This window comes from Trachurus japonicus, chromosome 14, assembly GCF_045865225.1.
Source record: "Trachurus japonicus isolate A0001 chromosome 14, Traja_1.0".
In the NCBI taxonomy this organism is placed as follows: Eukaryota; Metazoa; Chordata; class Actinopteri; order Carangiformes; family Carangidae; genus Trachurus; species Trachurus japonicus.
In genome coordinates, this window is record NC_140920.1 from 22,334,171 (window position 1) to 22,356,513 (window position 22,343).

At 38.7% G+C, this 22,343-nt stretch overlaps 3 protein-coding genes and 1 pseudogene across 3 annotated transcripts; 2 read left to right on the forward strand and 2 right to left on the reverse strand.

Annotated features, from left to right (window-relative positions):
- Window positions 1-1,448: 1,448 nt before the first annotated feature.
- On the forward strand, window positions 1,449-4,744 carry LOC146974748 (serine/threonine-protein kinase pim-1-like; annotated as a pseudogene).
- Window positions 4,745-8,174: 3,430 nt separating this feature from the next.
- On the forward strand, window positions 8,175-22,116 carry plekhb1 (pleckstrin homology domain containing B1). The gene is made up of 6 exons (XM_085798368.1): window positions 8,175-8,404; window positions 18,619-18,771; window positions 18,878-18,980; window positions 19,064-19,103; window positions 19,191-19,281; window positions 21,595-22,116. The coding sequence occupies exons 1-6, from the start codon at window positions 8,365-8,367 to the stop codon at window positions 21,726-21,728; spliced, it is 561 nt and encodes a 186-aa protein (XP_085654494.1). The 5' UTR covers window positions 8,175-8,364; the 3' UTR covers window positions 21,729-22,116.
- Window positions 9,771-10,415, reverse strand: LOC146974750 (uncharacterized). The gene has a single exon (XM_085798882.1). It carries the CDS (start codon window positions 10,413-10,415, stop codon window positions 9,771-9,773), a length of 645 nt encoding a protein of 214 aa, XP_085655008.1.
- Window positions 16,919-17,830, reverse strand: LOC146974751 (uncharacterized). Its single transcript, XM_085798883.1, has one exon. The coding sequence runs from the start codon at window positions 17,825-17,827 to the stop codon at window positions 16,919-16,921; it is 909 nt and encodes a 302-aa protein (XP_085655009.1). The 5' UTR covers window positions 17,828-17,830.
- Window positions 22,117-22,343: the final 227 nt, after the last annotated feature.

Consider the following 22,343-nt stretch of genomic DNA (forward strand, 5'->3'; position numbering starts at 1 on the left):
TCTGTTTTTTTTTCCTCCTTTCGTTTGCTTACTGTACATTACGTTTTGTTTTGTTTTTTTTCTAATGGGGACTCTGAAAATGAAGCAATTCAAATACGTTTTACTTATTTTGAAAAATGGCACATAAATATAGGGTGATTTCCGACATAATAATGATGAATTTTATGATGAAGCAGGAAACCTTTTTGGCTTTCACTGTTGATAATTATTAATGTCTTAATGAAAATGTTCCAGTAAACTACTTAAATAGGCTACAGTAGACAAATGAGCAGGCCATTCAGCAGGAGAACTTTGTGCCTTTCATGCAACCAGTTATAGTGAGATGGGGAGAGGCGGGATAACAATTAATCATTTGATCAAAATAATGTTTGTCTGAAAGTGATTTTAATCGATCTATTTTACTTGTCCAATGTTTTTCTTTAAGTTGGAAGATATGAAAAGCGATGAGAAGTAGCTAGATGCTGTAGTGTAGGCTGTATGTAGTTTTAATGGAGCAGGAGAGACATACCGTATGATGCCACCAGGTGGCAGTAACGTATATGTTATGGTTCAAATAAACGTGGTGTAACTCAACATTCATAAGCTTCCATTTGAGTCCAAGATAGCCTTTCTACTAGCTACTGGAAAGCTACAGGCTGTCTCCAAACAATGCAACACCTATTGTGAAAAACTACATGTTAACTGACATGATCAGAAAACATTCTATTTCTGGTCTCCCCAAAGTGAACAGATAGATAGAGAAGACCGTTGGCCACAGCAAGTGGGGCTTTTGAGATAGAAAGGCTATCTTGGACTCAAATGGAAGCTTATGAATTAAGGAAATTTTCTATATACATGTTAAGCATAGATATTCTCCATAAAGTGCTGAAAAATAATAATTTTCATGAGAATTTGTCAGGCGAACAGTTTTGGTCTTTTTTGGGATGTTGAGGGTGATATCTTAAAATCGAGTTGCAACAAACCCCATTTTTTACATGCCTCCCCCTATGTGTCAATACTCTCTGCCAAATTTTTATAGTTGTATGACTATAAATGCCATTGTAGTAGGCTACCTAAATATTTGCATTTACATCTCATGTAGCTTTCCAGCAGCTAGTTGACCGGGTTGTCCACCCAGGTTTTACTCCTTGAAGTTCCTACATATCATTTCTGGTGTCAAACCTTTTACAACGCTCCGTGTCCGTTTTTTTGCTTTGCCCCCTGGGTAAAAGCAATAAGTAGATTATAATGTAGTGAAATGTAACCTAGCCTGAAATTTTGCTCACCAGTGCCTTGAAATTGCACTCAGTAGCCTACAGTAGCAACAGTTGCTTGTGTAATAGTGTAATAATTTTATCATCATTCAGATTGATTATCCCCTCAGTATATTTAGAACAGGTAGGCCTATGTCACACATCGCCCTGTTTCCCTGATGTTCCCTCATACTAACACAATTGCATATTATTGCAATGGCCTCCATGTCAAGTGGGTTAAATGCTGTTCTTTCCTCAGCCTCTGTGAAACACCTGGGTAAGCGCTGACAAAAACCTGCTATGATTCACTGTTATCAGGTCAAACTTGATGTGTCGCCAGGTGTTACTTAGTTCCTTCCTTAGAAATGTAGTCCAAAAGAAAGCACACATACAGCAGAGCTTGTACTTCTTAATTTAGTTCATTTCAGCCATTATTAATTCTAATTTCAATTATTTACGAGGTGAATTTCCTGTTGTAACATGTCAAAATATCCTCTGTGAAGAGGCCTGTTTTTTTATGATCGGGGATCTCTGACTGAACAGAAGCCATTTTAAACTTTCATGGTTACTAACTATCTGCACTTTACTCCACAGTCGGTGACAGCTCTGCAAAAGCAGAGTCTCCCAGGATGGGGCCAGGAAAAAGAGGAGCAAGAGAAAAGGCAGCTGTGACAGTGAGGAGCCTGGGGAGACCAGCAGCCAAAGAAGGTTAAAGGTCAAATAGCCCTGCACTCTGTCACTCAAAGGACATCAGTCACAGCTTCAAGGACCATTCACCTAAAAGTGGGAGAAGATCTGTGACAAAGTGGGTGAGGCCACACCATTTATCCCTTTACATTTCATTATATTTCATTTCTATTTGAGTTAACATGCTTGTGTAATTTGTTTATTCCATCTTTGTTCAATCCTGGGTTTGGTTTGAGTTTGCATTATATATTTAAGTACTACAGGTCATTTACATCAACATGTCCAGATAAATCAAACACGGACAAGTAATGTTAAGTTAAATATAAGTTTATTGGTTTGATTCAGTTTATGTGCAATTAAGTAACTTTTACAGATACATTGTTTTGCTGGTTTTGGTTTCATACTCACCATGTGGTTCAGTGGCAAAAGGAGGAAAGGTTCAGTACTTCCTGCTTTTATATCCTGGATGACATCATTAGTGAGGTCATCAGGTAAACCATCTATGGGGGATGTATGTGTGTGAGTGTAAAATGTTTATGGTTTTGATATCTTTGGAGCACAGATGTGTGTGTATGTGTGTGAGAGAGAGAAGATTATATTAAGTCCCATTGTGTGATGAAGTGAAGATTAATAGTGCCTAGCTATGTATGCTTACCTGTTGCAGGAAATAGGAGTCATCCCTGCTGCTTGGTTGAGTCCAGGTGGACTGCTGTCTTGGACTCCCAGCATGCAGGGGAAATCAGTTGAGTGTGTGGTGTCAGAGAGAGAGGACATCAGGTGTGCAGGAGAGTGCAGTGCAGTGTTTGTTTCACTTTAGAGTTGAGTTGAGTTCTTTTCAGTTAAGCTGAGTTAACTGTTATTTCTTTGATACTTTTTGTAAATATCTTTTTGTTGTTTTGGTTCACTGTGCATTTTTGGTGGCACTTTTTGTAAAAATAAGTATATATTTTTGATACTTGAACCCTGCTTCATGAGTCTGCCTCCCACAACCCTTCACTCTGGCCAGCCTTATCACATGCACCCTTCATAGCAATGTCACACCATCAGGAAACAGCATCAGTGAGTTCATAATGTGAAAACAGGGCTAAGGCTGTGTCAAGGGCAACAGTAGCCTTTGCATGTCTAATTCAGAGCATTACTCAAGGCTGGCTTGAAATTAGGATTATCTCAGGAAGTAAGACTAGCCTAATCACAGACACTGTTGATTCTGACACCAAATATGAGGAGCTGGAGCTACTTGGACAGGGAAGTTTTGGTTCAGTTTTTTGTTGGCTTTCAGATATCAGACGAGTTACCTGTAAGACTTGCACACACAGAAAATTATTTGTGTCTCTATCTTGAAGGTGGCTATCAAACACATTCCCCAAGGCCTTGTTTTTCCATTTAACTCAATCACTAACCTTACTGTCCTTCCTATAATGAATTTTACTGATCAGCCTGTTCAGGACACTCATGATTGTCTCACTTGTCCATGTGCCTTCATAGTAAATGGGGAGGTAAGTCCCTATAGAAGTGGTTCTTACATTAAAGTCAACAGGGGGACCACAGTTAGCAGGGGGCTCTGCAGCAATGTCCCTCCTGGACTGGTACCATCTTGACCAGGAGTTGATCCTGGTTCTGAAGAGACCCCTGTGTGGACGTCAGTCAGTACAGTACTCTGTGCATCACTGTCTACAGACCACCAAAGCATGATGCTGCTTTTATCAGTGAATTTTTATCTATAATTCATGCCACTTACGATTTTATCATTATATCTGGTGATTTTAATCTGCACATTGATAATCCATCCGACTCCTTGGCAAAAGAATTTTAAAATGTACTTAACACTAGGCTTATTTTATTATGATAATTCATATATAATACATTTATAGCTTCATAGATCCAGAAGATATGATAATCATGATCATCCCCATATGTGAAGTACTGCAGAGGCCTATGGCAACATCACTGTTGATATAGGGACATACTGTATATGTCACAGAATGGGTTTTTGTGGGTGTACAGCATCTTATGGTAATGGTGCCTTTATGCTGTGGATCTGATATCCCTCTATCACTTCTCTTTTCCTGAGTCAGATCGTGATGTGGCAGCTGAAGCAGCCATGAGCGTCACCATGACAACATAATAGTACAAACAGGATCTGATGTCCCATGTGTTCGTATAATCGAGAGGACATTATCGCCTCTCCTCAGGTGCAATGTTCAGCTGAGTTAATGATCTCTGGTTGAAAGTGTTGAACATGGAGAAAAGCTGTCTGTGTCTGTCTTTGACCTAGACCCCTCAGTACGGCCCTCCTGAGTGGTTCATGCATAGGCAAAATAAGGCTCGTCCTACCACCGTGTGGCAGCTGGGAGTGGTGCTCTATGGGATGCTGAAAGGACACCCATCATTTGACACCCTGAGGTTCCTCTGCAACAAACTCTCCATCAACAGTGAGCTGGTAAGCAATGCACACACACTCAGTTTGAGTTACACATGATCTATCATGTGTATTCATATATTGTTTCAGCAGACTCAATTAGAATCCCATCTGTTTAAAGAAGTTTTTTTATTTTTTATTTTTTTACCTTTTAGCTGTGCCAAAAGTCATTTGCACAGTTCAGGGACACTGTTCAAGTTCAATTTTTTTTCTTGGGGAAAATATCTGAACCTCAAGATAAGCTACAACCTTATGTAGCCTACAACCTGTCAACTTGCTACAGGATGACAGCCTGGCTCTTGTTCTCTGTCCAGATTGTCAGCAGTTGTCGAGGTTATGTGTGTCTAAAGTCCCAAAGCTGCGTCCCACTCTGGAGCAGCTACAGCACCACCCATGGCTCCAATAATACAGCTGCTCATCTCGACCACCGGGTTAACATCACAATCCAAAACCGAGTTTACCTAACAGTAACTGAACTGTCTCTCCTGAGGCAGCACATTAAAAACAGTAGATCCTTTTTTCTTTTTTAAAGGAAAATGATCATGTGTCTCTCTCATATTTCAAACAGCAAACAAAGCCTGTTTAATTTAACCAACTGTCGAACTAATAACAAGCAGTTGAAATAGCCTGAACTTTACTAACATTTTCCTGCATGTGATTCCTGGAAGAGCCACGAGAGTTGCTTTAAGAAGCCACATACAAAAAAAATAAGTTAATTGGGGGGGCTATTGTGTATATGTGTATAGCCATATTTACATGCTTAATAAACGTTTGATCATTAATATGATATAAAGCTACTGGTTGTTTTCTGTCTTTAATCAAACTTTGTTAAACATAATGGTAGGGGAGACCGGGGACAGTAGCAACAGGGGATGGTTGCAACATGTAATTTTTCTCCAATCAGGAACAAGCTAGAGTGATGATACTCACACTGCACGTGCTTAGTTGTTAGTTTTGAGGTATGAAAGTATTTTTTTCTTGAGCTTTGCTTTTGTTAAAACTGTTGTCACTCTTTTTGTGATTCTGCTCAAACTTATATGGTTTAAAGGAGTTATATGTTAAAGGGATAGTAGCATTTTTTTTAAAGTGGGGTTGTATGATCTACAAAAGTACTTTAATTGCAGTAGCAGACTCTCTACACTCCTCCCGTTAGCAACGCCAGCCCATAGCCCTGCCCAGAGATTTACAACATACATTGTTGTGAATGGACCCAAAGAAATGGCCTATTTTTGCGGCCTAAAAGAGGTTTTACGTGAAAAAAAATACACAGTTCCATTGTTCGCTATAATATAATTTTTTCCAGCCCTTCAAAGTGCAGGAAAAACACAGTTTTTATTTGGACCTAACCAACTCACGTATCCCTCCGCCCAGGGTTACCGGCCGCTGATCAGCAGTTGGTTAGGTCCAAATAAAAACTGCGTTTTTCCTGCACTTTGAAGGGCTGGAAAAAATTATATTATAGCGAACAACTGTGTATTTCTTTTCACGTAAAACCTCTTTTAGGCCGTGAAAATAGGCCGTTTCTTTGGGTCCATTCACAGCAATGTAGTATGTTGTAAATCTCTGGGCAGGGCTATGGGCTGGCGTTGCTAACGGGAGGAGTGCAGAGAGTCTTCTACTACAATTAAAGTACTTAGGGGTTATTTGTAGATCATACAACCCCACTTTAAAAAAATGCTACTATCCCTTTAACTTTAAGATGATATGATTAGCATGTATCAATCATCATGGCTGACCGGACGGGGACAGTTAAACAGACCACAAAACAGTATTTTGACTTTTTTTTTTTTTTTTTTTACTGTTGTATTGCTAATATCAAAGTGATGAGAGAAAAAAATGACAATGGCAATATAAAAGTTATTCCCTCACAAATTGTCATCCTATGTCACTGAAAGTCTTTTTTTTTCAATTTGAATATTTGACATCTGCACATACAATAAGGCCTCCTAATCTAGACAAATCTATACTGTAATTGCCATCTGATCAAAGCTGATGAATAAATAACACTATAGAACTTACATTTTTGATAATAATCCTTTTACTAGACATGAAATATATTGTATTTGTAACATGTTGCAACTGTCCCCGGGCCCGGGGTCAGTTGCAACATCTGACTCCTTACACTCAAATGCAAATTGTGAAGAATGTGGATTCTGTAATCATCTTTTAATTGTGTTGACTATTAACAGACAAATGTAAGTTTATTGTATAAAAATTTAGTTTGTCTAATCCAAACCGTCTCTGAGTAAGAGAGCCAAATGCAAAAAGTGTTGCAACTGTCCCCGGTCTCCCCTAATACACTGCAGTAAAACAATGCACATTATTACATTATATAGGCTTCGTTGCAAAATAGCTTCCTTAGAATTACATGCAGTAATTGATAACACCAGTGTCTTATACTACATCATGCTATGCACACTGCAGCAAATGAATGGGGTAAAGCAGAACATATGTAAATATTAAATGTGAATCTGTCAGTTTTGGCCGATGCCCAACATGCCCATGAGGTTTGATACGATTGTATTATGTCAAATTAAATGCTTTCTACAGCCGTCTGTTTGAAGGACTCTGGAGGAAGATGATGGATGCAGATCACAAACACATATGTGCCAACACCCCAGGAGTCTCTTGTATTCCAAGGTAATCTCCAGACATCCTCCCGATTTGTTGTTTCTCCTGGGAAACCCCAGTAATTTGCATGGCTCTCAGCCTCCATCATAAATAATCATCATGCACAGACCCATGGTCTTGGTATGGACAATATGTCTGATCTTATCCAAGGTGGCAGATTGTGTATAAAACACAAGCTGGGCACACAATCCACACATATTTGTACATACAATTTCAACCCATCTGTTACCACAACTTGGCAACCTGCACCCAATTCAAGTTTGTGCAGCTGCTCTCTGGCAGGACATTTGAAAACAGAATTAATTACTTGTTGTTCAATTAACAAATTTTATGGTCAACTAATAATACATATTAACTGCCATGTGATGTATTTGATTAAAGAAATCAAATTAAACTTATTCCTTTATTTAATATGTATGATATAAATATTATTTATTTATTTACTCTCAACCTCGACCTGAATAAAATTAAATAAAATTAAATGCTTTCACCTCTGGAAAAATGTCTGTTTTGAAACTTAAATGTTGGTAGGTATATGCAGACAACTACCACTAGTCACTGAAAGGAGATGACTGCAGCAGTAGGCGCTGGTCCAGGTGTTTAAACCACAAGAACAAACTCTGTGATTCCCAAAAACAAAAGCAATCTCTCCTGGAGGAGCTACAGATACACAGTAGGTGGCCAAGCTGTTACACTTGTCTGATATATTTACCACAATAAAACAGCCCCACTGCCCTCTGGCTTCATGGAGGAAAACAAAAGAGGCTTTTAGACCGGGTGAGGAGAATGACCAGAAATGTAAGAGAACACAGTCAAGTGACTCAGGTGACACAGGAGAGTCCAGCATTTTCTTTACAGGCTAAGGAAATTATGTCATCAGCATATCCCAGAAATCCTGGGAAGACTCTCATAACTGACCTGGGGACTGTAACAATCAGGCTAATCCCCATGTTGTTATTTCAGTGCCGGGATTAATTTGTAAAAGCACGCTAGAGATGTGCACAGAAATGAATGGCACAGAGCTCACGTGAGTTTAGTTTGTGAGCATAAAGAGGATTCAACTATATAAACAAGGTATGACTCATGGTGTGAGGGAGAGGAAGAAAGAGTCATTCTAGAAAGAAGGAGGAAGATGAGAGGAGATGAGAGGGCGTGGCCACACTCACTAATCCTCCATGATCCTGTGAGTCACACTCTGTCCCGGCCAGGAAAGAATAATCTACCTCACTGCCCGTGGACGGAGGGAATATAAACCGAGGCAGAAGAGGCCAAAAACCACATGCTGGATCATTTAGACTTGTAAACACTAAAATCTCAATTCCTCATTCCGCTCATACTGGATTACAATCATCATCAGCATCACCACCATCGTCATCATAACTGCTGCGGCTAAAAATGGCACTCCTCCTGAGGTCAGGCTGGCTGTGGAGACAGAGTGAGTGGACACGGGTTGTTTTCACAGACATCAAGGAGGGAAGAACTTATTTATTTCACCCATAATAATTATTTTAATTAAATACAAACTAAAAACTAACTGAGTAAGATGTTAGACAAAATAATATTTTGGCACATAACAGGTTCTCTGGTTCTGACAACTTGCTGAGGACATTTATCTGTATGAACTTCAATATGAACTGATACAAAACATGGCGTTTATTACAGTGCAAACAGCCGAGCAGATACTTTATTTTTAAGCTAAGACCAAAAACAAATTTAGTAATTTGACTAAAAAGAGAAAAATTTACTCTGATCTCAACAGTAGCTACGGTTCAAATATTGAAAATATGAAAGCACAGCTTCTCTCTTTGCAATCAGATGATACCTCTGATGAGCTAATAGATCAATAATAAATTATGTGTATCTCTCTTTCTCTTTGAAAAGGAACTTATACTTTAAATTTCAATATATAAACTCAGTAGAGTAGAAATATGTTGATCTTCTGGTCATAGGTTTAACCACTAAATTATTAAGATTATAAATTTCACAGATGAAATGGAAAATAAATGTTTGAGGCTGCAATCAATCATTTAATGGTCTTAAAAATATATACACTATATTGGCTGCTGATTTATTCTTTTAAAAACAATAAATGAATAACTAGATCAAACATACTATTAGGGTTCCTTTATGGCAATCTCTTATTAGGGGGAGAAATGGGATTTCTTATTATTTATTTAGGCCAAATATCGGCTGTGATGGGCTAACATCTGTATAAATCCATTTCATCTCATCAGTTCACTTTTGATCAGTGCTGTTTTGATTGTGTGTGCTGTTGTATGTGATTTGAATTTCCCACACATACCGGTACTGTACATTATACGTTAAAAACATCACCTGAAGTTCATCATTCAGTATGAACACAGGCTGCATTTTAAACAGGTCTACTGGAGCATTTTCTGGAGAGTGACAAGTTCACCTGTTATGAAACTCTTTGTAATTTATAATCCTATTTATTGTCCTTGGTCATGTCTTAAAGTGGCTTATCATGGTTAGGCAGTTGGTATGTAAGTGCTGGAAAAACACTGCACACAACAACATCAATCGATAAAATAAGTGCTTGCAGCATGTTGCATACAGGAAACACGTCTCTTCTTTCTGTTTATTATACATTCGCTTGAAGAAGAAAATAACAAAAAAAAAACCAAGAAATTAAAAGAATGACAGGAAACAACAAGAGAAAAAAGAGATGAAAAAGGTTAAGTGGTTTCAGTAGGTGCTTCTCGTCCTGGCTTTCTGGGCTGGTGGTCTCTTGGGGAAGCTGGTCCCTCAGCCTCCAGCTCTGTGGTTTACTTGTGGTTGAGTTAGAGCTGAACACTGGGTTGAGTTACCATCTCTGCCCTCAGGTCTCTCTCCACCATGTGGTCCTCTGACACCCTGTCAGCACGAGCCGTCACTTCTTTGTCAAGCTCTCGCTGAAGGTTGTCAGCCTGCTGCCTGATAGTGAGGATTTCAGCTTCATACCTCAGGCTGATTTCTCTGTGTGAAGTCCTGAGTTTCTCCAGTTCTTCTTGGAGGGCAGCGTTGGTCGTCTTCTCCTTCTGGAGTTCAGTTGTGAACTTCTCCTGGCTCTTAAGCCACGCCACTTTCAACTCCTCATAGTCCTTATGCAGGAGTTTTTTCTTCTTCTGCTTGATGTTATTCTGAATCTGGATGGCGATCTTTGCCGTGCTTAGGGTTTCTGCGTCGCTGTTATTCTGGAACCTCTTCAGTTTTCTTCTTGTCTCCATCTCTCTGATAATGAACATTTCCTTAAGAGACTTCTGCCGGGCCAGCTCCTGTTTGGTCCACTCCAACTCCTGGGAAAGTTGCAACATCCGGTTTTGCTGTTCTTCACAGTTGGCTCTCTTCTTCCCCAAGGAGACATTGAGGTTAAAGATTTCATGTCGAGGCTCCATGGTCACCATCTTTTGTGCCTGGCCCTCATCAGTGGGGAGGCAGGTGGTCATCCCATTTTGTGCGTTTAAGCTGCAAGTTGCCATTGGTTGAGGTTGAAGGTTTTGTCAAAGACTTGATTGTAAAGTCACGCTGTGAACGTTGACTGGACGCTATGTCTATGCTGTTTCTGTTGTAGAGTGAAATGTTCTCTTCCTCACACTTCTATATCTGACTGATACTATTATGATGTCACAATGGAATCATTCTCTTGAAGATGAGCACTGTCGCTACCCGATCCGCGACGCTACCGGATCCGTGACAGCCACGTACGGCAACTCCACTTGGACAAACTTAGTCGAATTGACTTAGGATCACTGCCCTATGTGCGTCGCCACAGACGGTTTATCTTTTTATTTATTTTTTTAAATACTTTATTAGTAATGTAAATTGAGGGTTGGTTGTGGTGGTCTGGATCTTGATGCTCAGAAAACAGGAACACAGACTTTTAATGTTTACTGTCCTCTTTTCTCGCCGGCCTCATCACCATGACAACCACAAACAATTACAACTACCACAACACTCACTGAATAAACGAGTCTGCCGCGGCTGTCTTATGACGGACCTACGCGGTTTTTATTTTATTTTATTTTATTTTTTTAATCATTTTCACAGTACCGTATTTTAATTTCACAGAACTTAAAGCATGTACGCAAATCGGGCAGTGCCCAAATGAAGTTTGTCCAAGTGGAGTTGCCGTAGGCAGCTGTCCAAGATGGCGGCTGGTCTGCGCATGCGCAGACCAGTTTTGTCACGGATCCGGTAGCGTCGCAGATCGGGTAGCGACAAGCACTGCTTTTTTTGTTTTGTTTTTACAAAGATCAGCTGGACAAAACGTAATTATACATTGACTTCCCTGATCTTCAACTGTATTTTTGTTTGAAAACAGAAATTAAATATAGAAATATCTGTAACTACATACACAAGAACAATGTATTTTATATAATACATTTATTTTCCGGAACTGACATTTTTTAGAGATTATGTTTTGATTTGTTTTTGTATTTTTTTTTTCTCTCTTTTTTTTTTTTCTCTTTTCACGACTCCATCACTGATAATCTCATGTTTACCAACAAGGGGGAGGGGCCAGATAGACCCATGCTTTTGTCACCTGTTAAATGAGTGATTTGAAGATAATATCATTGAATGCTAATGGACTGAACAATGCAGCAAAAAGGAATTAGATTTTACTCCAGATGGAGAGAGATAAAGCAGATGTAATATTCCTGCAAGAAACACACTTGAGGAGACAGGAGCATGAAAAGTTAAAGAAAGAATTTAATAGTCAGATATACTATAGCACATATACTTCTGCCAGTAGAGGAGTGGCGACAATTATTAAGTCCAAAATAGGTTTTGAGAAAGAAAGGTGTATTAAAGACAAAGAGGGGAGATTTGTGTTAGCAGTTGGAAAAATAGACAGCATGGAAATATAATTTCTTAATGTTTATTACCCACCAGATAGGACCAGATTTCATGCTAGAATTAATAGAGTTAATGACCACAAAATGTAAGGGGACTGTTATAATAGGGGGGGATTTCAATTTGGTATTAAACCCAAAATTAGATACATCTAATGCTAATAAACATAGAGCAGAGAAAAAGGCAAGTATTCTAACGAAAACATGTATAGAGATAGGCCTAGTGGACACTGGAGAACACTCCATCCGTACAGGAAAGAATTTACGTTTTATTCAGGAAGACATTCGGTTTACAACAGACTAGACTACTTTTTTATGTTTAAAAAAGATGTATCACTGGTTCAAAACTGTACAATTAGCTCCATAAATATAGCAGACCATGCTGCAGTCTCACTTACAGTTAAACTAAAAAATACAAAAAGAACATCAATTTGGAGATTAAACAACTCTCTCCTGCAAGACAGAAGTTTTGTAGAAAGAATGCAAAATATAATAACTGAATACGTAAAAATAAATGACACTGAAGAAATAGACCCAATTATATGGGAAGGAGCTAAAGCAGTTATAAGGGGACATATCATTGCATACGCATCGGCAAAAAAAAGAAATAGAGAAGCACAGCAAAAACGACTTTCAGAACAAATAAAACAATTAGAGGATAGACACAGGGAGACAAAAAGTGATGAGGACTGGAAGAAATTAAAGGAAAAACGGACTGATTTAGATAATCTGCGGATATTTGAGATTGATAGATTAATGAGATTCACACAACAGGAAACTTATGATGGAGGACCAAACTCTATGAAGATCCTGGCCTATAAACTTAAAAGTCAAATAAAAAAAGCTTATATTACAAAATTAAAAGCAGAACAAGGTGAAATAATAACAGATAAAGAAGAAATAGCAGAGGAATTTGCCAAATATTACGAAACCCTGTACAAAGATGAATTTAAAATCGATAATACTCAGATAAAATTTTTTTTAAAGGAGCTTCAGTTATCAAAGGTACCCCAGGAAAAAAATAGGGATTTGACTAAAGCAATCACTATAGAAGAAATTAATCAACAAATACAAGGATTGAAAAGAGGAAAATCACCGGGTGATGATGGATTCACGAATGAGTTTTATAAAAAATTTAAAATACAAATAGCGCCATTACTTAAGAAAGCATATAATTATGCGTTAGAAACAGGAAAATGGGCTCAAACATGGTAATCTTCAATTTTAACATTAATTCCAAAAGAGGGGAAGGACGCTACAAAATGCTCATCATATCGGCCTATATCATTGCTAAACACTGACCATAAAATAATATCAGGAATATTAGCAAAAAGATTAAAGACGATAATTACTGATGTTATTAATGCAGATCAATGTGGATTCATTCCTGGAAGGTATTTGGCAGACAATATTAGGAGAACAATTAATTTAATCGATTATGCTCAAAATAAAATATTGACGTGGTATTATTAACATTAGATGCTCAAAAGGCGTTTGATTTAGTGAGCTGGCCCTTTATGTTTGAGATGCTAGATAGTTTGGGGGTAGATAATAAATTTTGTTCATGGATACAAGCAATATATAGTAACCCAACCTCAAGAATTAAAACTAATGGCACTTTGTCAAGAAGAATTCGAATACAAAGAGGTACTAGGCAGGGAGATCCTCTCTCCCCCCTTATCTTTGCTATATATATCGAAATATTAGCAGCCGCAGCGAGACAGAATACTGAGATAAAAGGAATACAGATTGGAAAAGAAACGCACAAGCTGGCACTTTATGCCGATGATATTATTGTATACTTGACATCCCCAGAGGAATCAATACATGAATTAATGAAAATAATTGCTGAATATGGTAAAGTCTCTGGGTACACACTAAATAGGAGTAAATGTGAATCCTTAATAATAGGGAGACAACCTAGCCAGGCATTGAAAGAGCGCTATAGCTTTAAATGGGAGAATAAGAAGGTAAAATACTTAGGGATTAATATTAGTAAACACTTAGAGGAATTGTATGAGAACAACCACTGTGCGTTGATTACTAAAATAAGGCAAGATTTGAGTAGATGGGGATTAATGCCACATAGTTTCCTTAACAGAGTAGAAACGATTAAAATGATGGTTCTTCCGCAATTTTTATTTCTGTTTCAAACACTGCCTATTGTAGTACCAGAGAAATACTTTAAAAACTGTAACAGAATTATTTCAAATTTTATCTAGAACAACAAAAAGCAGAGAATTAAATTTAAGACTTTATGCCAACCAAAAGAGGAAGGTGGGTTAGGGCTCCCAAATTTACAGGGTTCTCACAATAATGAAATGGACAGAAAGGGAAACAGAAACCAAATGGATTAATATAGAAAAAGAAATGGCAAGAGTATCTATTGGGTCATTGCCCTTTATTGGAAGAACGCAATGGAAAAATTATACAGGGCAGAACTACTGCATTGACAACACATTGGCTAATTGGAAACGGGTTTGTAAAACATTAAAAATGGATAATGAATGTGTATTAGTTAGAGAAATGGCAGAGGACCCAGACTTTATCCCTAATAGAACTGATAAAATTTTGGAAGGTTGGGCTAAAAAGGGACTGATAAAATATTCACAGTTAATTACAAACTACACAATAAATTCATATATTATATCTAGCAAATATGAATTAGAATCGAAACACTTCTTTAAGTACCTGCAGGTCAGAAGCTACGTGAGTAGATTTCTAGATGAGGGGACATCAGAGCATGAACTGATTAAATATATGACGCAAAATAGGAATTCAAATAAAGGAAATTTGTCAAAAATTTATAAGATTTTGCAAAAGTATAACAAGGTAGAGAGTAACATAAAAGAGAAGTGGGAAAAGGATTTGAAAATTAACATAACAACAGAAGAGTGGAGAAGAATATTAGGTGAAAATTTCAGAATCTCACAATCCAAATACTGGAGGGAGTTTTCATGGAAAGTGTGTATGAGATTCTTTATCACACCTGCAAATCTCAAGAAATGTTTCCCCGGATTAGATAATGGATGTTGGCGAAGATGTGGAGAACAGGAGGCGAATTATATGCATATGTTTTTTACATGCCCAGTATTAACAACATACTGGGAAGGAGTTAAGGAAAGCCTAACGTACATTTTTGAGCTTAAAGAGCCTTTGCAGGTACATCATTGGTTAGGTATTTATTTAAAAGGAAAGATAAGAGCAAAGGACATTTATTTTTTCAATATATTAAGAGTAACTGCCATGAAGCAGGTGACCAAAGCATGGAAACAATCAAATACACCAAAATTAAGAGCATGGGTAGCAACAACGGAACAATGTCTAGAGATGGAAAGATTAACTTTTATAAATAGGGAACAAATACATATTTGGAATAAGTTATACTGTAAAGAAAGGCTGATAAAAACAGTGGAAATATTCAATCAAATTAAGGAGATGAACTAAATGGTCCCCACCCCAACACTGATGCTCACATGCATACACACACACAGACACATGAACACGCACACATGCACCACCGCTTATTTTTTCATTAGTTGATGTTAGTTTATTCTACTATATTATTATTAACTTACTGATTTATCTTTTTTTGTTTGTTTGTTTTCTATTTTTGAGATCCTCATTTGGGAAGCATCAGTTTGGATATATGTTTGTTTATCTTATTGTTTGTTTATTTTATTGTTTGTTATTTACTTTGGAATATATACTTGAAAAAAAAATGCAAGGTACAATTAATTGAAATGAAATGATTATGACTATGTTTGTGAAGGTGAGAAACCTTGCAATAAAGTATTAAAAAAAAGAACAATGTATTTTACCTTAATATACAATATTATGACAAGGCTCAATTTAACAAAATAAAAACACAACACAAACTTTACATACTGTAATGTACAGGTTCCACTGTAATAAAGAACATACAGTCCATCTCTGTGGCCATGTTATGATCAGGTCAGATGGACAGGGATGCACAGGGACATAATGTTAATCCTTTCCTGGGGTCATGTACAGTGGCCTACCTACTCTTCTTACAGGTTAAACCAAGTGGAAGTTTTAAGGGGGAGAAATGGGACGGGGCATTAATCTTACGGAACCACTGACTGACTGATAACAATATATGAGGATTTTAAAAACTCTCATTTACAATACATTGGCTGCTGATTCATTCTTTTAAAATCAATTAATGAATAACTAGATCAAACAGACCATTAGGATTCCTTTATTGCAATTTCCTATTTAGGCCAGATATCGGCTGTGATGAGCTAACATTGGTAGGCTATTGTATGAATCCATTTCATCTTATCAGTTTACTTTCAATCGGTCTGTTCTTTGTCTGGGATTAGGACCCCTCCACACACTCATACAATTTATTTTTCAAAAAGAAAAGTTGATGTGAGGATGAGAGGGCAGAGATATGATACTATTTAAAGCCTTCTGAGACAAACTGTTTGTAAAAATGGGCTAAATAAACTTGCTTTGCCTTTACATTTGCATGTCAGTCATGAAAGTTATGGTGCGTTCCAGGCAACCCGTAACTCGTGTTTTTCCGACCTGTTCCTATGGTTACCCGTTAGAACGCACAGTCAAACTCGTAACTTCCCACCTGTGAACTCGTACTAGATCGATCTACTCCCAGTTCCCAGTTAGTAACTCGTAACTTGCCTGGAACGCTACAAACTCGTAACTGGTGACTGGAAGTCGTGACTTACGGGTTCTGCCTGGAACGCACCATTAGGATATGCTCAATTCAAACCTGTTGCTAAGTTACCATCAGGTGTTATTACAAACCTGTCTCTCAGTTTAAAATGCTATCTTTAAAAAAACAGCACACAATTTATATTCAAACTGAAATGAAATGAGATATAAAATGTCTCAAGTAAGAACAGCTGCATATCTATATCTGAGCCCGACACTGAAAGGGGGAGAAGGTCCTACAGTTGACAAAGGTCTTGACCTGACAATTACAAGTAATGCAGTAGCCTAATATATACAGGAAACACATCTTTAGAACGTTATTTGTTGTGGTGTTTATTACTCCATCCAATTAAATAACTGAAGAGATTAAAATTAAGAAAAAGCAAAGAAAAGATTTCTTAGTTGGATAAGTCTTCATCCCTGGTGTTAATCCTCGTCTGTGGTTCACTTAGCCCCAGAAAGTGGCAGGCTCTTTTCCAGACTGACTTGTTTGGTTTGGTGTTCAGGATCTCTGTCGACACCCCAGTTGCCACAGCGTTGGGTTGAGGATCAGGAAGAAGGAGCGGCTCCTCTGGTTCCTCTAGTTCTTTGCTGGGCTGAACCCCAGGCTTCTCCTCCTGGCTCTCTGGGCTGGTGGTCTCTTGGGAAGGCTGGTTCCTCTGTCCCTCCTCATCCTCCAGCTCCGCTGTGAACTCACAGTTGAGTGAGAGCTGAACACTGAGTTGAGTCATTATCTGAGTGTCTCTTTGCAGAGCCGGCTCTGTGGGGCTGATCTCTGCCATCTTTCGACAGAGGACGACCATCTCTGCCCTCAGGTTTCTCTCCACCATGTGGTCCTCTGACACCCTGTCAGCACGAGCCGTCACTTCTTTCTCGAGCTCACGCTGAAGGTTGTCAGCCTGCTGCCTAATAGTGAGTATTTCATCTTCATACCTCAGGCTGATTTCTCTGTGTGAAGTCCTGAGTTTCTCCAGTTTTTCTTGGAGGGCAGCGTTGGTCGTCTTCTCCTTCTGGAGCTCAGCTGTGAACTTCTCCTGGCTCAGAAGATACGCCACCTGTAGCTCCTCATAGTCTTTTTGCAGTAGTTTTTTTTTCTTCTGCTTGATGTTATTCTGAACCTGGGTGGCGATCTTTGCCGTGCTTAGGGTTTCTGTGTTGCTGTACTTCTGGAGCTTCTCCAGTGTTCTTCTCGTCTCCTTCTCTCTGTTGATGAACATTTTCTTAAGAGACTTCTGCTTGGCCAGCTCCTGTTTGGTCCACTCCAACTCCTGGGAAAGTTGGAACATCCAGTTTTGTTGTTCTTCCATGATTTGGGCAGTAGGGGTGGTTCGTCTGTAACAGTCACACTGGTCTGTAAAAGTCACACTGTGAACACTGAACAGGAGTGTCAGTGCTGTTTGAAATGTTCTCTTCTAATTTTTCCCCCTGTTTGTGTTTACATTCAGAATCTCATGTTTCAAATGTAAATAGCCTGCAAAGGCTAATCCCAAGATGATTGACAGGTCGGACAGAACTCTCTTTTTATCAATGATCAGCTGAAAACTACAAAATGTAAAACAAAATTTAACCCAATTGAGTTATTGGCATGGACTAAAATGTGCTGTTGCCAAGATGATTTGAATATTGCAGAATACAGTAAATACCCAATACACTGACTTCCCTGATCTTCATGTGGTTTCCTTATGATGTTTGGAAGATGGGCCTATAGAAATGTCCATAACGCTTTAAATATAAAACATGTGTTTTACACGTATAACTTTATATGTAATTCTATTTCACAAGGTTCAATTTGACAAGAAAAAACAGCACAACACAAACCTGACATAAACCTTACATAATGTATAGGCTGCACTGTACTAAAGAACATTGAGTGATTATGATCAGGTGGATTTTGTTTGTGTTAAACAACACAGGGACATAATTGTTAATCCTCTCCTGGGGTCATGTGCAGTACCTGCTCTTCCTATGGGTTAATTGATCATACCACTGACTCGGCAATTACTCAAACGCCAATCTAAGATATTTTCTTACCCTACACACTTACTTAACATGCTCCTGAAAGACAAACAACAATGTAACACTGTGACTTGTCTTACAGCTTCTATCCTAAAGCGCTGGAAGTTAAATTGGTGCGACCTTTGGATTGATGGGAGCCTTTGTTTCTACAAGACTGACAGCAGACGGGAGCTGGAGCACCGCGTCAGCCTCAAGATCAGATGTGTAGATGTGCGATCTGGTCTGGAGTGTGGAGGTACTGGTTACAGACCATGATTGTAGTGCCAAATACACTAAAGTACCGAACCTAATGCAATGCCTGTTATAGAGACTGACAAGATGCTCTCTTAACTTGGCTGCAGATGTGACTCCTCCAGAGAGTAATCCCAGGGAGAATCTCATCGTGGTCCAGCTCAAGGACGGCTCAACAGTCAACCTGTGTGCCAACAATGAGGATGAATCTATGTAAGTGCTCTCAACACACTCTCCTCTGTCCAGCCTCCTCCTTTACAATCGCTCCTTCATTCCTTTTTATCTCATTTTTACAGAGCATGGAAACTGACCCTGATGGAGACCAGAAGGAACCCGGTGAGTGAGCCGTGTTCGTGGTTATGACAGAAACATGATCCTGTTTTCACTCCCGTGCTAAAAATGCTGCTTTTTCTGTGTTTTTAGGTATTCACTTATGACCCATATGATGACTCCTACCAGGCCATCCCCCTCAACAACTACCGCACTGTCTACATCACACCTGGAGCAGGACCAGGTATGTTACCACAGATACCCAGAAAACACAGTAGGCTGTGTGCGAGTCCTCAACATGAACTGTCTGTCTGTTGTTTTGCCTTTACTTATTATGATTATTGCTTTAATAATTAAAACCAGTAGGTAGGAGTAGTATAAAGCAAGGCCAAAGACACTAAAGTATTGTTGGATTTCTTTCTGCGGGATAAAAGGTTGCCAGGGGCGTTGTTTAGCTCAGTTGGTGGAAATTTGCCATATGCAAAGGCTATACAGAGGCTATAGTCCTCGCTGCAGCCAGCACTGTATCGAATCCCGATTCAGGTGGCCCTTTGCTGCATGTCCCCCCTCTCTCTGCCTCCCATTTCCTGTCTTTCTCTTGAATATACTATCGATTAAAGGTGAAAAAAAAAAGTTGTCAACCACTTTTGTGACCTTTAGCAATGTGCTGTATTTTAAAACTTTGTTATATCATCCCCTGTGTAAATTCTTAATCTTTAAAGTAACTAGTAACTTAAGCTGTCAGATAAGTGGAGTGTTAGTGGGAGCATAAAGAAACATTAAATAAAAATGCAAAAGTACAGAACAAGTCCCTCAAAATTATTCACAAGTACAATGCTTGAATAAATGTACTTAGTAGTGTATGTAGGTTTCAATCATCTGAGGAGTTACAGTCAAACACATCATGAATATTTCAAGCCAATTCTATTATTTGTGGACTCAACATATTTAATTTTGACTACCTCTGGGACAATAAGAAATAAATAGACAAAGTCTGATAGCTATTTTCCCACAGAATCTAATTATTGGGAGTGGAGGACTTGAAAGCAGCATTTAAAGCTTCATGTCAGAGAAAATGTAAACAAAGCTTCAGTTAACTGAACAAATAAAATACGAGAAATCATGGCTACTAAAGTCCTTCCTCCAGCTCTGGTGGTGAGTGCTGCACTTTAGTCATTCAAATGAGAATTTACTGCAGGTTTTCTATGTTTGTCTAATGGCAGCACTTCCATTATAAGAGGCTTGTGAACAATAACAGACAACCTGAGAACAACAAATATCTCTCTCTGTGGTTTTAGAGGATTTCATCTGAGAAGTGCAAAAACGAAAGACACAATGATCAACCATGAAGGCATATCATGTTAATCTAACAAAACATTGAATTTGCTAAAGAATAACACACTCCATGGGTTTTTATACAGCCAGCCTGTACTGTAGAACGAGAAAATCCAGTGAATTACTCCTTTTATGCCTGTTTAAAAAGCACCGAAGGGTTGTCTGATGCTCATTAAGTTTCCTTCTCCTAGTTGTACCTGCAGGCGCCTGCTCTGGACTCATAGCCTAATTCACCGTAATTGTTGGAGTGTTTCATTTGTGCCACAGGCGGTGCACTAACTATCCCATACCACAATACTAATAATAATTACAGCAATATTGTGTATAAGTATTACATGGTGTGATGCACATTGGTCCACATGATGCAGGAACCAGGCAGAGACGTCTGCTCTGCAAAACCTGCAAATGTGTGATGTGTGCAAATTGACAGAAGAAAGCATTTCTGTATGTGCGGGTCCAAACTTCCACCCTACATATTTCATGTTTGATTTACTGTATCTGGCTAAAAGCTCCTGAATTCACAACTTCATACGAGGCAGTGTCCCAGAGATCTCATCTAAGGATTTAACTGGGTATAAATGTGTGCACAAGTATTTATTTAGCTCAACTGCAAAAACTTTAGGAAGTGCCAGGTCCGTCTTTAGTAGTTTAGTTTAGTAAAGTAAAGTAAAAGTCAACCCCCTGGTTCAGTGGTTCCTTTAACTTTCTGTGCATTTTACATGCATCCAGCTGCCTTTAATTTGATATACAGTAACGTCATGCACACATACTGCACTGAAATCCAAAAGCCATCCAATACTAAAGTGCTGAAAATTTTTTCCAAATTTAATTTGGAATATGGATAATTCAAGTGCAGCATCTGCTGAAATAACAAATGAATTAAAGCGTCTTTATGATACAGGATCCTTTTTGTGAACAGGACCAATCAATCACTTGTAGTTGATGTCAGACTCAAAGGTTCAGACTGTTTATAGCAGGAGCCAAACAAGCTTTTGTTCTCTGCCCTCTGTGATTTCAAAACATGGATTGGCCAACGACTTGATTAATTACCCTTAGGAAGGACACAAGGCAACACATGTAGCCCTGACTGTTCTTTGTACTACAAGGTGTTGTCGGGATTGTCACATCTTCAGACTCCATCCATATAGTGCCAGAACTCTCTCCTCTGGTTCAGCCAGCAACTCAACATTAAAAGAGTCTTCTTTCACGTCTTTTCTCCAAGGCACCCACCAAATGATTGTTCAGAGGGACCCGTATGATGACGTGGCAGCGGACCTAGCGCTGGGAATACTGGCAGGCCTAGCAGCTGGAGCAGCCATGCGATCCTTCTTCTGGATGCCCTTCTTTTTCTGCTGAGAAGATCTCTGTTTCTGACACGACAACACAGCACGAGGCCCGCCTGTCCCCACGGACCGACAGCCTGTCGTCAGCATCTGTAGAGAGGCTTTTACTTCATCTTTTATATGATCTGTTTTCAGATCATAGCTGCTGTAACAAACAGCTGCTTACGTTTTTGTTTTCTTTTCTCGTGTGCACTTTCGCATATGAATATTATCCTGAAGACGACGCTGTGTAATCATGTTCTCTACTCATGAACCTTTGCAAAACAGGAAGTCAATTTTGTATCTCAATGTTCTTTTATCTGCTGCTTGAATCGTACAATCTTAATCTTACGAGCTTAACAAAGTGTGAAGCTTTTAGAAGAAAATAAATCAATGTATTAAAAGATAATTAAGGATGATGGTTGTACGTGCTGCATGTTTGGTTGCATACAATTAGCCATAAATGTGCATTTTGATATGTATTTTTTTAGTTTCATCAAAGGAATCTGAACTCAAGATACACTTACTATCATTTTCCAGAGCTACAGTATCAAGCTCATATGGAAATGAGGTATTGAGATTTCATTCATAGCACGTTAGAGGACATGTGGGCTTGATAAAAACAAATTATCGGTGGAGGAAGACTGAC

What these genes read in the sequence shown, in the direction of transcription:
- plekhb1 (XM_085798368.1), top strand. Translation starts at nt 8,365, where the DNA reads ATGGCACTCCTCCTGAGGTCAGGCTGGCTGTGGAGACAGA. An exon ending in AGGCTGGCTGTGGAGACAGA is followed by an intron (nt 8,405 to 18,618) that starts GTGAGTGGACAC and finishes CTTGTCTTACAG; the next exon opens with CTTCTATCCTAAAGCGCTGG. An exon ending in ATCTGGTCTGGAGTGTGGAG is followed by an intron (nt 18,772 to 18,877) that starts GTACTGGTTACA and finishes ACTTGGCTGCAG; the next exon opens with ATGTGACTCCTCCAGAGAGT.
- LOC146974750 (XM_085798882.1), bottom strand. Translation starts at nt 10,415, where the DNA reads ATGACCACCTGCCTCCCCACTGATGAGGGCCAGGCACAAAAGATGGTG.
- LOC146974751 (XM_085798883.1), bottom strand. Translation starts at nt 17,827, where the DNA reads ATGGAAGAACAACAAAACTGGATGTTCCAACTTTCCCAGGAGTTGGAG.